Raw genomic sequence first — 16,110 nt, 5'->3', positions numbered from 1 at the left:
TTTTACCTTGGATCATGGAAAAGTTTAATGAATCACAAAAAATAATCAGGGGTGGAGAGAAATACATCCTTCTCTTTCCAGTAACCCGCATAAGAGAATCACATGTTAATAAATCCAGTCACTCTGTGTGACTCAGAATCTTATATTCCTTAAACACACACACAGCCAATAAGGAGCATTTTAAATATCATTTGTTTGTTCATTTCACTTACTGAGGACTAGAGCACGCTTCACCTGAGTGGAACTTAAAAAATTAAACCAGTATTACGAAGCTTACACTGCAGTGTGATACCACACATTTAATTAAGATTAAAGGAATGAACATCTGTAGTTTATATTCTGGTATCAATTTGCCAAGGCTGGCCATCTACAGGAAGACATAAAAGTGAGTTACACACATGAAATATACAGCATGCTTTTGGCAGTTTTTGTTGTTGATGTTTGTCTTTAATTTAAAAACAAAGTGTCCACAAAGAGCAGGAAATCAGTTGGCAATGGAAAAACTTCCCACATTTACAGTTAACCTGGTGGGTCCCAGCATGCTGCACTTGACAGTGGTTCAGTGAATGCATTTTTATACCAACTTCGAAATTTATCACATACACTGGAGTCATTTCACAGCTCATGTTTTCTTTGTTTCTCTACACATGATTTTCCTGTGAGTAAAACATCACAAACCCTAGTTTGCAGTGGCAGAGCTGACTGCCAGCACATCACAAAAGCCACGTGAGTCATTTTACTCAGAAAACATCAGGAACGTATCAGTATTCTAAACTTGAATTTGTAAGCAAAGATATTGTTTGACATTTTGTATTCTGCTTCTTTAAAGAAAAACAAACTCTTTTTTTTTTTTTTTATAGGGCAGTAAATAACAGAGAGCAAATACCAAAGAAAATAATAATCTGAAAAGTTGCTCCAGTATATACCAAAGCAGAAGACATTCACCATGCAAACACCCCCCTTTTGGGAAGCTGCTTCCATTCCCATCCCATCACACAGGCAAACTGAAAGAGAAGGTTGTTGTTATGCTGAAGATGAAAGTCCCTTGAGGAAGAGCTCAGAACAACACCACATTCAAGTAACAAGGTTTGCAATCCAAGACAAAGGGCCAGAAGTCAAGATCACCACTGAACATACAAGCCACTTGAATTACTGGCACATCTTCACTTCTGCAAAAAGCATTAGTCTGTCTCAACAGCAGCTCTGGATAATGACTGCTTTAAGACTCTGGTAGCATCTGGTTTCCTATTACCTTGTTTACTCAAATCACTCTCACTACAGCTGTTTCCTGAACAGTTCTTTACAGGTAGGGTTTTTTGTTTGTCTTTTAAGTGAAAGTGGGATTTGAATAGAACAAAAACACTACCTGGGGTTTGATGCAAATGTTTCCGGTACCATTCCCCTGGTTTTAGAACAAAATGTTACCGTCACAGAACCAAAAGGCCATAATGATGCTCACAAGTGATTTTTAAATCTCATAAGTCAACAGCAATAGGTAATCCCTAGTATGTGTTGCTTCAAATAATGAGGAGCAAAAAAGCATTTCTTACACTAAAATAATGGCTTCTTGCATAGCTGCTGAGTAAATAGAGCACAAATTTAAAACAAAAATCAAACATCAATTATCTCAAGAAAACAAATTATAGTAGTGACCAAACCCTTCCATGGCTTTTACATTAGCTATTCCAGTAACAGTCTATTTAAACGATGATTATAAGGAAGGATGTGATGGATTATTTAATTAGTGCAATTATTCTGCATGCAGATGCACACGTATGCAAACACAGGTAGAGGGTGGGTAGGTGTGCACACATGCACTTACCTATAGATTTCAGAAAAGGAACTGCTGTCTATCCACACAATGAAGAAAAGGCATCATTCTGAAGCATCAGATTAAAACTTCAGTATATTAAATCCATAAACACTTCATGAGATATTCAACTCAAGAAGTTTCAATAGTTATAAAACACGTACGGATTTGGAACTGGAAGATTTGGGAACATATGCCTGAGGGGTAGCCCAGTGGAAAGCAACATGACAAGAAAATAGAAACAGGCTGACATCCTGGTCAGGTCAAATGGATGATAAAATGCTGTAAAGAACAAGATCTGAGGTCTAAGGCAGTTCAAGATTCTGAACTCCTGATGCACTGGAAACAAACTTGGTGGGAACGTTGGGAAAAGCAAGTGGGAGATAAAACAGACAGCATGGTTTAAATAAAAAATGAAAAGGAAAAAAAAAAAAGTAGGAGCTGTAAGAGGAATTTCCAGTAAGGCATGCCTTCCAAAGCCTAGTTGCATTAATCTATGCATTATCATAAAACACATCAGTAACTCAACTGATAACAAGAGGCAACATTGGTAACACAAAACACAACTTCAGAAGACAACATATGATACAACTGAATGTACTGAATCTATTTTGGTGACAGCACAAAATGGTCATTCCATTAAAATACTTAATAAATTAATAATCTCACACTGAATGCTGTTTGCAATATATATATTTATATATACACACACACACTGCTAATACAATCAGAAACAGTTTACCTGTAAAGCAGCCTTAAGCAGCATTTGAGGAAAAAAAGAACATAAACACTACTACCAACAACAACCATAATGCATGGTAACAAGTTATTACTTCTTTGGTCAATTAAATATAATTGTCCATAACTAAATTCCTTCACCAAGCACTGCTATTCTCTAAGAGCAAAAACCCCAACCATCGCCCACTCCTAGAGCTAGCAAATGTGAACACAAGCACTGACCTCACCTGTTCCCCATTTCCCAGTACTATTTATACTGACTCCTACTAATGATACCTAAAATTGGAATACTAGCATGTTTCCACTACTGAATTTCTTTATTCAGATTTCACTTACACTTTCCAAAATTTATGACACCTGAATGATACAGAATGTATTTGAATGAGAGTAAAAAGTGCTCCATTACCTTCAAACTGGTATCTAATTCATTTCAAAAGTACCTGCACTACCAGAGAGTTCAATAGAAAAAAAAAAATCTATATAATACATATTTAACTTCTAGCACTATACCTGCAAAATCAATACTTATCTAGAGCTTCTGAATCATCCGACCGTTATTTCCCCCATAATGTGAACAATCTACACTTTGTCAGTAAGCAAAAATAAGAGTTATCATACATACGAATACATTCAAAACAATTTCATGTTACCACTTTCATAACTGCACATAAGAGAAGACCCTACATGAGAAAGCCTATACAAAAGTTTGCTTTGCCTCTTTATAGGCAACAGCAGCTGCCAGACTATAAGAAAGTGCTGTACTCATTTGGCACAGTTCAGGAGGAGAGCAGTACATAAGACTGCATGAGTGTGCAGTGTATCTCTCACTCCTACAGCATACAGGAGAAAGAGAGAGCTACTTTTACAGACATACTGAACCCGAGATGTGATTGGAATTAAGAACTCCAGTGAAAAGTTTAGGGATCCCTAAAAAAAACTCAAAGCAACCCTAATATTCTATTTATGGTCCAGTCAAAACTAAATATAATACTATATTCTGTTACATAAAAATGAATAACTACAATCCCATCTTATGCTTAAGGACGTGCAAGTCTAATTCTCTGTGCTGAAGATAACATCTTTCACAGTTCCAATGCAGAGATGAACCCTTGGGCATAGATGTCAGAGACATGAAAATGGATGTGCAGTGTACCCTTTACATTTCTGAAGTACCTTTTGCTGAATAGTGGAGTGCTTTTGCTCCATATCTCTCTTCTCCTTCGCAGCATCTACAGCCAACTGATCCAGCTGTAAAGAAAAACAGAAAATGGGATCTTTAGATTTCAAAAGAAATTTGGTTCTGTAGATTTCATAACACTGACAAAAAAATAGAACACATTATGTCTAGACATTGCACGATTTGTTTCATTTGCATAGTAAAAAACCACTTCTCTGGTTAAAGTGTTTACCTTTAATAACCATTGAAGCCTTGTTTAAAGCACTGCACCTATCATCTTGAATTAACCTCTATGAAAGGTGTACATTTCTTGTAAGCCTTAGGAGAAATGTTTCAAAGAACAGCATGGTGCCAAGCATATGCGACTCCTGTACCGCATTGGTGCTCAGTCTCTGAAGAGAATGACTCATGCTTTAGCTGCTCCTGCTGGCTGACTGGCCTATGCAGCAGCGTTGGATTCAGCAGCCAAAACTAGAAAGAGCAAATGATAGTGATTTTTTCCTTCCAGAAAGAGGAGGGAATTGCTCCAACCAGGCTTTTGCATTGGTGGCTTTGATTGAGTCACCAGAACTACTTGAGCAAGGCTCCGTTGCATCTTAGGACCATTCAAAAACTGCTTCTTGTTTCAGAAACAACTGATTTTGCACTGTCACAGTAGAGAGGGATTTGACTGAAATTATCATCCTTACCAAATCAGTGATTTAAAAAAAAACAAAAAAGCTTGCTATCTTCATGTCTATAATGTCACCATAAAAAAAATAAAAGTTTTGAAACCATAAGGGAAAAATAAGGCAGGAAATATAAGATATCCTCTTAGACAGTAAGTTTGTTTGTTCAGGCTTTGATGTTTAAACAAGGAATGGGGTGGAGAAACAGACATTGCTTGACATTTCAACTATCTTGGTAGTTCCACAAAATGCTACAGAGCCTGATGAGCTCCTGCTTTATCCAGCTGTTAACACAACTCCACGATCCCCAGATACTCAACAGTGACACAGCCACACTGCTTATGGAGCACTGCAGCCTGCAGCTCTGCATCTGAGGGGCAGACACTGTTCAACTCCAGGCCTAAATGCAGGAAACTGGACAGCGTGTAACACATATCAGTCACATGGCAGAGGGCACCCTGTGACTAACAGAGCCCCTCATTTACACACCACTTACATCACCTCCATCCACTCCCCTAACCACAAACAGAATTCTCTGCCAAATCCGGTCATGTCCTCCATTGCTCTCTTTCCCCTGCTTGAAATGATACAAATGAGAGCAAAAGAAAAAGAAAAAAAAGGACACCACAGGGTCTCACACCTTTACATTGGACAGCCCAACGGTTATGAACCACCACACAGCTGGGACATGTGTTTCTAAGTCCAGGCCCTGCCAGTTTTTCAGATTCTCAACATCTTTTTCCATCTCCTGCTTTTCACTACAAAAACAGCACTGCATCATTCCAGTTCCAAAACTCAGACAAGAACTTATTCTTTTCACTCCGGTCAGAAGCACAACAAACAGCAAACAACTACTGAGAACTGTGGCAATCACATCACTCAACCAAATCCCAGTCCTCCTACCCATCATTGGTTAGCCTTCAAAAATTAGATTCCTCAAAATACTGCATTTACTGGTGAACGTACACTATACTATTTCAATGTTTTTAAGTGGTATTCTATGCAGAACTAAGAGTAAGATGTTTAACTTTTTGCATCTTTACCCTAGAATGAAAATTCAAGTCAGTTGTTTTTAAACTAATACCACATTCCATGTGAGAAGTGTCAAATATCAAAATTTCCATGCAAAACCACATATCACTCGTGTGTCATTAAAGCTTCTCTTACAATGATCTGATCCATGAGTGATACTACACTGACTTAAAATATTCAGAACACAGAAGATGCTCAGTTCTGTCATGTAAACCAGTAGTTTTGAAAACATAAAAGAATTACACACAACTGTACAACTTAAGATTGCTTAAATTTTACTATTTCATGCTATTAAATGTCATATGAGCACAGGATTCACCTGCGAAAGAGAATTTATTTACTAACAAAAACAGCCAAGAGTATTTTCAGAAAAATCTAACAAATGCCTATTCTGTGTTTCACCATACCTCCTCTGTCTCACCATACCTCCTTCACTGCCTGTCAAACACATAATTCAACCAAAGCAAACTGCAGAATCATTAGCAGTTACATTTTCATCAGCTATTTACAAGTCTGTATCTGTTACTTAAAAGCCAATGTCTGCCACTGGAAAATTCAACAAGTTGTACAACTTTAGGGATGTCAATCCAGCTTTGTTCCATTGCAAAAAAAATTAAACACTCTCAGCTTTGGGTTTTCTATATTTAACTCCTTTAGTTGCTATGATACCAGCACCAAAGTGAGTGTTACAGAAAACTCCGTACGAGATAGATGAAGAAAATGGATGATCAACCTTTCAAAAATAACCCTAACTCCAATGATATCAATGAAAAAGAAACATGAAACCTGACTGGCAGCATAAAGCACTCCCAACTCTACAGCTTTTGTTTGCTTTCCCCATCTCCTCTTCCAAACAGGTACAGAACACACTCTGTACTATCAAAGCACTAGAGTTCAACAACTACAACTCAAAATGGATGGATGTGAAAGAATAAAAGGCACCCAGCCAGTGCTAAGGACAGTCACACACCTGAACCTTTAACTTGCTACTAGTGCACCAAAGGCCGAGGGCTGCAGCTGAAGCAGCTCTTCCTTTCTTGATGGCAGGACAGAACTAGAAAATGTCATAAACACTGCACCACAACTGCTTGAGATGAATGCAGATGCATCCGTTTGCTCTCATTTATTTGCTTTCATACATGGACAGACATTTAGAATTCAGGCTGGTTTTATCAATCCACAATATGCCTACACATGTACATAGATGGACCTTTCTTCCACACCAGCATAGGGTTGTTCATTTATAAGGCATTATTTTTGAAGTCTTACCTGTGCACCCAGATCTTTCATGTAGGGCCCAAGCTCGCTGAACAGATCGTAGCCTTGATGGAAAAAGGTCAAATGGGCATACATAAATGACAACATCTGGAGGGGAAAAAAAAAGAAGATATTTAAAAAAGGCTCAACGTTTATCAGATATAGCATAAATGTTCCTTAACTCCATGTGAACAGAACTTAAAAGAAAAAAAAAAGAAGCAAAAAATCTGGAGTTCTTTTCTGCTGTGTTGCTCCCTGCAGTTCTACGTCAACAGCTTGTGCAGCTTTCAATGTTGTAACAAACATGCAAGGTAAAGGCAGCAAAGACCCACATGAAATATTTCAGAAGATGTTTGCATTAAGGACAGAAAACCACAGTAATTCCTGTCATCTAAAAATTTATTAGTGCCTGTTCAACTAGCATATGTACAACAGAGAGACTACATGATTTATTTACCAACTATCCAAAACAACAACTTTTCTGAACACAGTTGAGATAAGACTGTCCAGTCATAAAGGAAACAACTGGGGAAGATTTAGAGCACAACGACAAGCAGCTATACTGCTGCGATGCAACAGAACTTTGTGCTAGTTAAAGAAATTAAGGAAAATACAAATGTAGAGCTTTGAAAGAAAGGCACCATTTAATTTTGTGGTCTATTTAGCAGACAGCATACTAAAACATCTTGTATATTAGCTGACTCTAAGCTATTTATATTAAAAATACCATTTTTGTACAAATAGCTTAATCCATCTTAGAATAGACTATGAAAAGTATTTATTGTTTATAAATGAATATAGCAGACTTAAATAGCAGAATTCTTGGCAAACAAAGTTCAATTTTAACCATGCAGCACATCTCAAAGAACAATGAAAACCTTATTAAAGTGTTCAAATCTGAACCAAGAGATTGCTAAAAGTAACCAAGTTTCTGTGCCAAGTTATAGTAAAGACCAAGCTGACTATCATCAAAGTGCCAACTGTACTTGTAATGTTTCATGAGTAAAATTACATTTTTAATGTACTGCTTTGCAGTCATTTATCATTTTGATGTATTCAAATATACCCTATACAGAAATCAAAGCACATCTTACCGATTTTAAGATTTCTGATCTTCTTTTAGATTGAAGAACATTGATCTAAAAAAAAAAGAAAAAAGTTGCTGATAGTTGCTGATTTTATTCAGCTTACAAATTTCCCCCATAGGGGTAAACTTCAGATTACTTCCAAATAATCACATCAAAGTTTAAGACAACAAAAAAGCATAACTCAATATCTAATTTCACATGGCACTTCTAAAACTGCAGAAGCTGTATGTGAGTTTTTTAATGATTTTAAAGTGATGCAATCATAGAAAGCTTGCAACTATTGACTTCTACACTAATAGTCACAACTTCCTTAGGCAAGAAGAGAAAATTAAGACACTACACACTGTATAGAAGGAATACAGTAAACCTCTGAAACAAGGAAGATTTGTACCCATTTTCAAGAAACTGAATTGAACATTTCAAATCCTCTTTTTGACAGCATGAGCTGATCCTGCTCACCAATCTCTTAAAAATGCTGCTGGCAGCATCACTGCCTTCAGTGTCCAGAGACAAAGAATAGACTGGGCCATATTTATTTTTCCTTTCAGCTGACACTTTCTAAACTGTTCCAGAACCCCCAGTCACTGAAACAAACAAGATCACTGTAACTTCAGTCACATTTTGCATATACTTGTACTTTTAAACTGGCTGAAGCAACTGGCCAATGGTGTTGCCCTAGAACTTGAGCTATTTCACTTTATATAAATAGAAGGATTTAATTCTTGACATTCACTTAATTTTATCTTCTTTGTCTCCTAATCCTCAAAGTTGCCACCCAGACCTGCCTTGGATTTAAAGGCCCCATACAGCAGGAAAAGAAATGTGTAATTTTGTAATTTAACACCTCTGTATCAGTTCAAAGATTCCAGCAGCAGGAAAGCTTAGTGAAGCTATAATCAAAACCAGGCTGTAATTCTACACCAAAACCAGAATGTAGGTCTATAGTTCCACAGTTGGTATTTCGGAAAACTGTCTGCAGTGAAAATAATTAAATTTGTACAGAACAAACCCCCAGCTCAAGGGAGAGAATAAGAGGAAAGCGAGGGATTTGAAATGCAGTTCAAAGTCAATACAGCTGCAAAGAGACTGTTATTGTGAAGCCGCTCTTCCAGCAGAAAAGAGTCATCCAAGCAGAAGGGATTCCTAAGGGTGAATTCATTTTTTGCCTGCATTAATTAAGAGATGCTGAAACTTTGCCTTGCTCTATAAAGGCACCTTTATCATAGGAACTGTACAGCGTTAGAACACACAAATTCCAAAAGACAAATGAGCTGCAGGTCAATGGACACAAGGACCCAGTCTACAGCAGTGGCTGCCAATCTCCCTACACCCCACTAATAGGTTGCACTGCCACACCAGAACGATTCATGCCATTAGTATTTGCTAGGCTGGATTACAGTTTATATTTTAAATATTTAAGGAACTACAGCACAGCCAACTTACAAAATACACTTAGGTCAGAGATGTCAAGTTTGAAAAGCGTTATTGCTGCACTTACCTGAAGAACGTAATCCAGAGCTATGTGCCGGAAACACTTCCGTGTTGCAGTCAAAATATTGGTTGCTTCCTCTACTTCATGTTGCTTATTTCTTTGAACTTGGGCATTTTTTACTAGAGCATTCTCTTTTTCTTCGCTAACTTTTTCAAACTGCTTCTTTGCATCTTTAAATTTCTTAATATCCCTGCAACGAAGGAAAGATAGATGGCAAATGAATTCCAAAGCACAAAGTGCTTAAAGATTCACTAAACAGCCTGTGTTGTGACTGTTACAGCGAGCTTCTTGGCTTTCACATTCTTTAACAAATGCTGAGATCAAATAAAGAAATCAAAGTATTACTGCAGCCTCTCTGTCCTCTTTCTGAGGAAAGGAAAAAATTGAAATTTACATCAGTGTATCTCCTACTTAGTGGGAAAAGCTTTAGTAAGCACTTTTCTTCTAAACTTGGAGAATGACAGCAATAATTTATGGTTAGTAATTTGAACCATTTCCATTTAAACATTTCTGCAGCTGAAACAAAAGCCTCTCAGATTTAGAGTGATTTTTGACAAACTAAAACATGCTCTTCTCAACTTACAGCTGGTGAGTTTCAGGAAAGATGTTTCACCAACTCACTCACATCAGATGCTTTTAATTCAGTTGTATCTATGGTTTTCCCATAACAAGTGCAAAGTAACTTACTCTTTAACAAAAGTCTGAAGCTGTGCTTTAATTGATCTTTGAGTCTGGTCAAACAGGATCTGAAAGAAAAGCATTAATACGTAGTTCAGTAACTTCAGGGTGTTCATAGCTTTTCATTTTTGAGATGCACATCAACACTGTTTAGGAATCCCTACACCCCGCAATCCATCCTAAGCCACTGCTTTCCTCAACATTTTGAAACTCTAAGACAAGAATTTCTGAATGTATTCTGTGTGTCAAACTGAATACTTTTTCACATTATATAGCACTTCCATAGTTAAAAACATCTTTGCCAAACTTCACTGTGTAGCAAAAAAAAAAAAAAAAAAAAAAAAAAAAAAAAAAAAGAAGAAAGCAGTATAGATAGCAATAAACACAGACTGATGACATTGGTCCATACTCACATAAACGTTTATACAGGAAGGTATAAAGGTAATCAAATTAACCGTGGCTCAAGTTGTTTTTTGATGTAACACCTGTAACAACTTTCTAAATTCCTCTGAAAGAGGCATCACTGGATTTTCAGTGATTGGGCACCTTTGGAAAAGAGATTGGAGTCAGTGTGCCAGAATTAGCACTGCTGCATGTCTACCTGCAGCAACACACTGTTGGCATGGCACAGAGATGTTGAGATGTATCCTTAAGATTTTCAACTCACAAAAGCAAAAAGTAGACTGGAATCACATTCATCAAAGCAACAGCAAAAAATCTAGCAAGTGATGTCAGAGCAGAAGTGTACCTCATGTTCCAGCCTGTTCTGATGGAAGTTGGACTCAAGTCCAAGTGCAGCACTGATGGCATTACAATCTCTTCACACAGTGTCACTAACACAACTCAGCTTTGACCCACATTCTAACTTAAATCCAGTTTTTGTCTTATAAAGATGACTGGCAGTTTCTGTTTTGCTGCTATGCTGAGCTATATGCTTGATTGTGACATCCTGATTAAGTCAAAAGAATACAAGAAAAAAGTGATTGTCCCAACTGAACACAAACTGTTCCAAAATGTAATGACTTAAGTGTGAAATAATCTTACTGAAAGAACAAATCCAAAATTCAGTTTGAGTCTTAATATCCCTATACGCTAAATCTAGGATTAAAAAAACAAGCAGAATCAACTATGCAATACCAAGTACTGCAGAGCAAAGCACCCAGCAGCTTGTTCTTTCCTCTTTCAAGAAAACGCTGAAGAAAATACAACTGAGTTCAAGCCACCCATTAACAGTGGTACTACACTCACTGTTCAGTCTCCATTTTCGATGGTTTTCAAGACCAAACAGGATAAAAACACTCAGCAGCCTCACCCAACCTCACAGCTGACCCCACCTGAGGCAGGCTGACAGACAGACAGACCAGCATCTCCTGAGACCTCATCCAACCTCAATTATCCTACATCTAACAGCAGGATTAGGAGCATCTAGAAGATGGTGTTTGTGTTTTCACTTTGGAAAAAGCAAAAAAAACCCAGATAACAAGAACAGATAGAGTGCTTCTTTACAAGCTGGAAATCACAGTGGGACTACTCCCACTGCTGACATTTAAGTGTGCCAATGCCTGAGGAGTGCACCAATCAAGATCAATACACAAAGAATGCAACCAGATGGAACTGCACTGATGACTGGACTCCCAGAAGCATCAGCCTTGGAATTCCACTTACAGGAACAAAGAAGCAGGAAGAAAAAATGTTAGGGGAAAAAAAAAACCAAATGAACAGAAAACACTGCCCAGACCATCATCGCACCAGACTTACAGCCTTCCCAACACATTACCTTTACCACATTACATCAGCCTGGGTCTCAGCCTTTTCTGTAGCAAAGACACATACTGAAAAACGGGCAGTAATTCACATCTCAGTGGGACCCTCTCCTACCCCTTCCCTTCTTTCTCTGGACAGAGCCTGCTTCTCCTCTTCTTTTCTCCTCTAGCTTCCCCTCACTCACAAGAGCTCTCCTGCCAACTTGGTCAGCAGCAGAGCTGGCACTGAGCTCATAAGTCCTGATGAACTAAGTAGATTCACACAAAGCTAAGCAGGGCCACAGAGTAAATCTGGCAAAGCTCTACTTTAAAATCCTATGCCATGCCTCACTTCTTACGTTTGTGCCTTTTGACAAGAGCCATTGCTCTACTCAGCCCATGCTTGAGCACAGCAAGGAAACAGAGGGGAAAAGCAGGACAGAACTCACAAGTAGCTCTGCTTCCGTCTGCAAAGCCTTCTTTTGTCTCCTTGTTTGCTATCTGCACTCAAACTGCCCCAGAGGAAGAGCTGGAATATGCATGATGTTAGCCAAAGTACTGCAAGTCACAATCATGTAGTACAAGAATAAAAGTAGGAACATGGGGCCTAGGGCATATGTGTCAAAAGAAACACACCATAGAGCAAAGACATGGCTAAGAGGGCAACCAGCAGCAAGAACAATGGATTAAGAGCCAGCTGGATCCACCTGTTCTAATCTGAAGAAATTGCTGACATGAAAGGAATCCTTTTCTATGTCTGCTGCTTTGAACCTTCGCATTGCTTCTCTCTGCCAAAATTTCACTGTCCACTTCTTCTCAAGCTATAATTTTATTTCACTATACAAGATAAAGAAATTCAACTTCCATTGTTTCTCTTCCCTTCTAAGCTAGCATCTCAAACAAAACATACACACACACCGCAGCTTGTAGAACAACTTTAGGTTGATGCTAACAAGGTGAATTTCAGCTCAAACTGTTTGAATTGCATTTTAAGCTCTTAGTGCCATAAAGAAAACGCTACAGATCTTCAGCACTTGGAGATACTTCAGTTGCTTTCCACCACTTTTCTGGAAAAGAGAAGAGAAGCAGTAGGGGCCAAAGGGAAAAGAAGAAAACAGAAAAAAAAAGAACACCAGTGTAGCTGGAGTTGAGCCATCAAGGTTACGTTCCAGCCAAAAATCACTTACATTGTGATAATTGATCATTTCCTGTAAGGTGTCAGAGAACTTTGTCAAATTAGCCTGTAAAAAGAGAAAAAACAAAGTGGTTTTAAGTTCAGTCCTACTAAATACACAACACAAAAGCAATGCTTGCAGCTTTAAAGTAAAGAACTTAGGAAAAGGTTTCCCTTCACATGATTATTCAAACTGAAACCATTTTGTTAGAAGGAGAACACAGGGATATCATAAAGTAAATCTATTGAAGCTACAAACAACCCAAACAAAATGTTTTTGCTACCTACCTGTATATAAAGGACCAAACTGAAGCAAAGCAGGAAAAATTCAAGTTAAGCTGACTAAACTATGCAAAGCCTACATAATTTAACACAACATAAACCTAATATAACTTCTAATCACAATATAAAAACTTAATATTACTCCACTTCATATTTATTAAAGCTTATAAGTAACACCAAAAGCTTGGTTAGTATGTTGCAATCATCCAGACATACACATTTACTGCAGGAAGTGCTGCCTCACAGCTGGTATGGTTAGAACTACTAAAACGAAGTTGTAGAAATTAAGTATCAACTAGAAACAGAAAATAAGGCTCCCTAACACCCTTGGCTAAAAGCTTTTCTAACAATAAAAAGGAACCACCTAGCTGGAATAAAAAAATGTAACAATTGATTAGAAGTAAAACAGGGCCAAATTCAGGGGATTTTGTCACTGTACAACATCTTAAACAAGTAAGCTTCAAGACAACAAGCTTCAGCAACACTCAAAGCCATACAGGAGCCCACAGGCATTACATATAACCAGTGTGAAGATGCATACTTGCAATCAGTGCTGTTACATAATACGCATTAAACGTGCACGATATACAAGATGTGCACGTAATTATAGCTGCACATTACATAACTTCATACTCACTTCACACCAATACACGGGAAATACTGTTTCCCAAATTAGCTTATCAAGACATCAGTCTGAAGTTACAACTTCATCAACGTGAACTTTGTGAATTTAAACTCTAAGTGTCTATGGATCAGAGCATGCGAGGCCCAACTCCCCAGAGATCAACTCAAGGAACTCAGCTGTACAGAACTGGCTTTTACACTTTGTAGCTGGAACAACTACAACAAAATAAACAGGGCACACCTGTTCACTGCTCCACTCCTCCCGAGATGACTACTGCTGTCTTAAGATGCTCTGGAGTTTGAAAAACCCTCGTCATTACAGGTTAATGCTGAAGTGAAACATGCATTTGCAATGCACCACAGCTCAGAAAGCTCACTTTTAAGGCATACTCCAAAGAAAAACCAGCAACAGCTCAGTAGCATAAACCCCAGCTACCTCCCTTGCTGAATGCTGCACTGTGTGCCCTTCTAAAGTTACATGTTTCTACATCCACTTTGACCACTAACTTACCTCCACCAATGCATCTTTACAGGAATATTGTGCGAGGTCTCGAATTCCATTCATAAACTGCTTGTTGGCCAAACAGAAAGCTTTCCCAGTATCAATCATTGCAATACAAAGCTTTACCAGCTAAAAAGAAGAAAAATGATACAGTAAGATGTTTGTTTTTATGAGGTTTTTGCTTGTTTTGTTTTCACTTTCTCTAAATACCACCAACATAATCTTTCTTTTCCACTTTCTTTTTACTTTTTGCTTATGGCTCCTTATCCTGAGCACACTGTCCATCTTCCAGGGAAGAAGCAGCAGCATATAATTTAGTCCAGAAATCACAACTGTGGGACAGTAAGGCTGAGCACAACACAAAAACAAAAGAAGAAAAAATGTTAGGGGAAAAAAAAAAAAAAAAAAAGAACAGAAAACACTGCCCAGACCATCATCGCACCAGACTTACAGCCTTCCCAACACATTACCTTTACCACATTACATCAGCCTGGGTCTCAACCTTTTCTGTAGAAAAAAAGGTGACCAACCAAGCAACAAGGTTGCCATCCAACTATAGGCCGTAGTTATCTAGCTCACACACTGAGCTGGCTTTAGATTAAAGCATTAGACTAAATCACTAATGCTTCACATTACAATTACGCTGCTTAAATACTCCCCTTGTGCACTAACTCTCTTGCCAGGAGAGTAAAAGGGGCTTTTCTGGTTGTTTCTGTTTTAAAACGCTAGGACACTGTCCCAGGGTAAAGAGCGAAGGGACTTTGCATGCAAAACAAAAGAACAAGAAAATTGTATTTTTGGCACAGAACTCCTGCAAGAAATCTGGAGGAGCAGGAAAGATCCTGGAGAACTCTCCTCCAGCCCTTCAAATGAGCCTCCTACACTGGTGCGAAACACAAACTTCCAAGACAGATGCTCGTAGTCTTTAAATACTCGTGTGCCTCATCACCCCTTGCAGCCAGCAGCATCGCTATCATTGGCACCGGACAGCTGAAATTAAGTATCCTCGATTTATTTTGAAAAAGCAAATGGTTACACTATTAACCACGAACCTAAAAACAGTGTTACAAGAAAAGGAAAAGCCTCTGGAGTTACAGGGACTTCATTTGTTTGCCAGCAGCCAACCCACAAGCGCTGGAGCAAAGGTTCGTATGCTAAAAGCAACTGAGGAGATCAGCAAATGGCATCTGCCTGCCATATCAGATCACCGGCAGAAAATAAATTCAGACATTCAGCAAAAAATGAAGAAACAGTTTTCTTGTAGATGTGAAAGTAAAGCAAGCCACACAAAATGCTGCAAAGAAAGAAAAAAAGCCTCTACATACTGCTGTTTAAAGAAAACACACATGGATTGTAATGCACTGAAGGCGTGCTGCACAACGTACATTTTACATACATGCACAAAGCAGGACAAATCTTTCAGCAGTTAAGACCCCTAGGCTGCAGGACGGGTGGATGCATACACAGCACATATCAAGCCGTAACCGTGCCTGCAGACTACGAGGGATCCCCAGATGTGATCAGCACGCAGTTCTCATTAAACCCAAGTTCCCAGATCAGGGACAGCAAAGCCTGGGGAAGCTGATGGAGCTCTCCTGCAGCTCACGGGGCTGCCACAGGCAAGCAAGGGTCCTGGCCAGAGGGCCGGCAGGAATTGCACGAGCCCAGCCCCAGCTGCAGGATGCAGCCGCGCTGCCTGCTGCTGCCTTACCCAAACTGGGATCCCCGGGGTCCCGCTGTGTGCTCAGCCCACATCCATCCCCTCTGCAGCAGCTGCTGCCACTTCCCAGCTGCAGACTTCAATTACACAAACCTAAACAAGGTTCCTGTGTTTTCCCCCAAAGCA

General features: G+C 38.8%; 1 protein-coding gene across 2 annotated transcripts in view; it reads right to left on the bottom strand.

The window, feature by feature from the left end:
* ACAP2 (ArfGAP with coiled-coil, ankyrin repeat and PH domains 2) overlaps positions 1 to 16,110 on the bottom strand; it is a gene marked incomplete at both ends in the record, with an annotated part of 56,303 nt that overhangs the window by 25,281 nt on the left and 14,912 nt on the right. For both annotated transcript variants that reach the window (XM_079539826.1, XM_079539827.1), the window contains 7 exons: positions 3,722 to 3,796; positions 6,695 to 6,790; positions 7,777 to 7,821; positions 9,269 to 9,452; positions 9,950 to 10,008; positions 12,870 to 12,923; positions 14,274 to 14,393. In XM_079539826.1, the coding sequence (XP_079395952.1) occupies positions 3,722 to 3,796; positions 6,695 to 6,790; positions 7,777 to 7,821; positions 9,269 to 9,452; positions 9,950 to 10,008; positions 12,870 to 12,923; positions 14,274 to 14,393 (633 nt within the window). The remainder of the gene's footprint in view (positions 1 to 3,721; positions 3,797 to 6,694; positions 6,791 to 7,776; positions 7,822 to 9,268; positions 9,453 to 9,949; positions 10,009 to 12,869; positions 12,924 to 14,273; positions 14,394 to 16,110) is intronic.

The sequence above is a fragment of the Tetrao urogallus genome, assembly GCF_951394365.1.
Source record: "Tetrao urogallus genome assembly, chromosome: 9".
NCBI lineage: Eukaryota > Metazoa > Chordata > Aves > Galliformes > Phasianidae > Tetrao > Tetrao urogallus.
The sequence above is the reverse complement of the archived record's forward strand: the minus strand, read 5'-3'. Positions and strand labels throughout refer to the sequence as shown.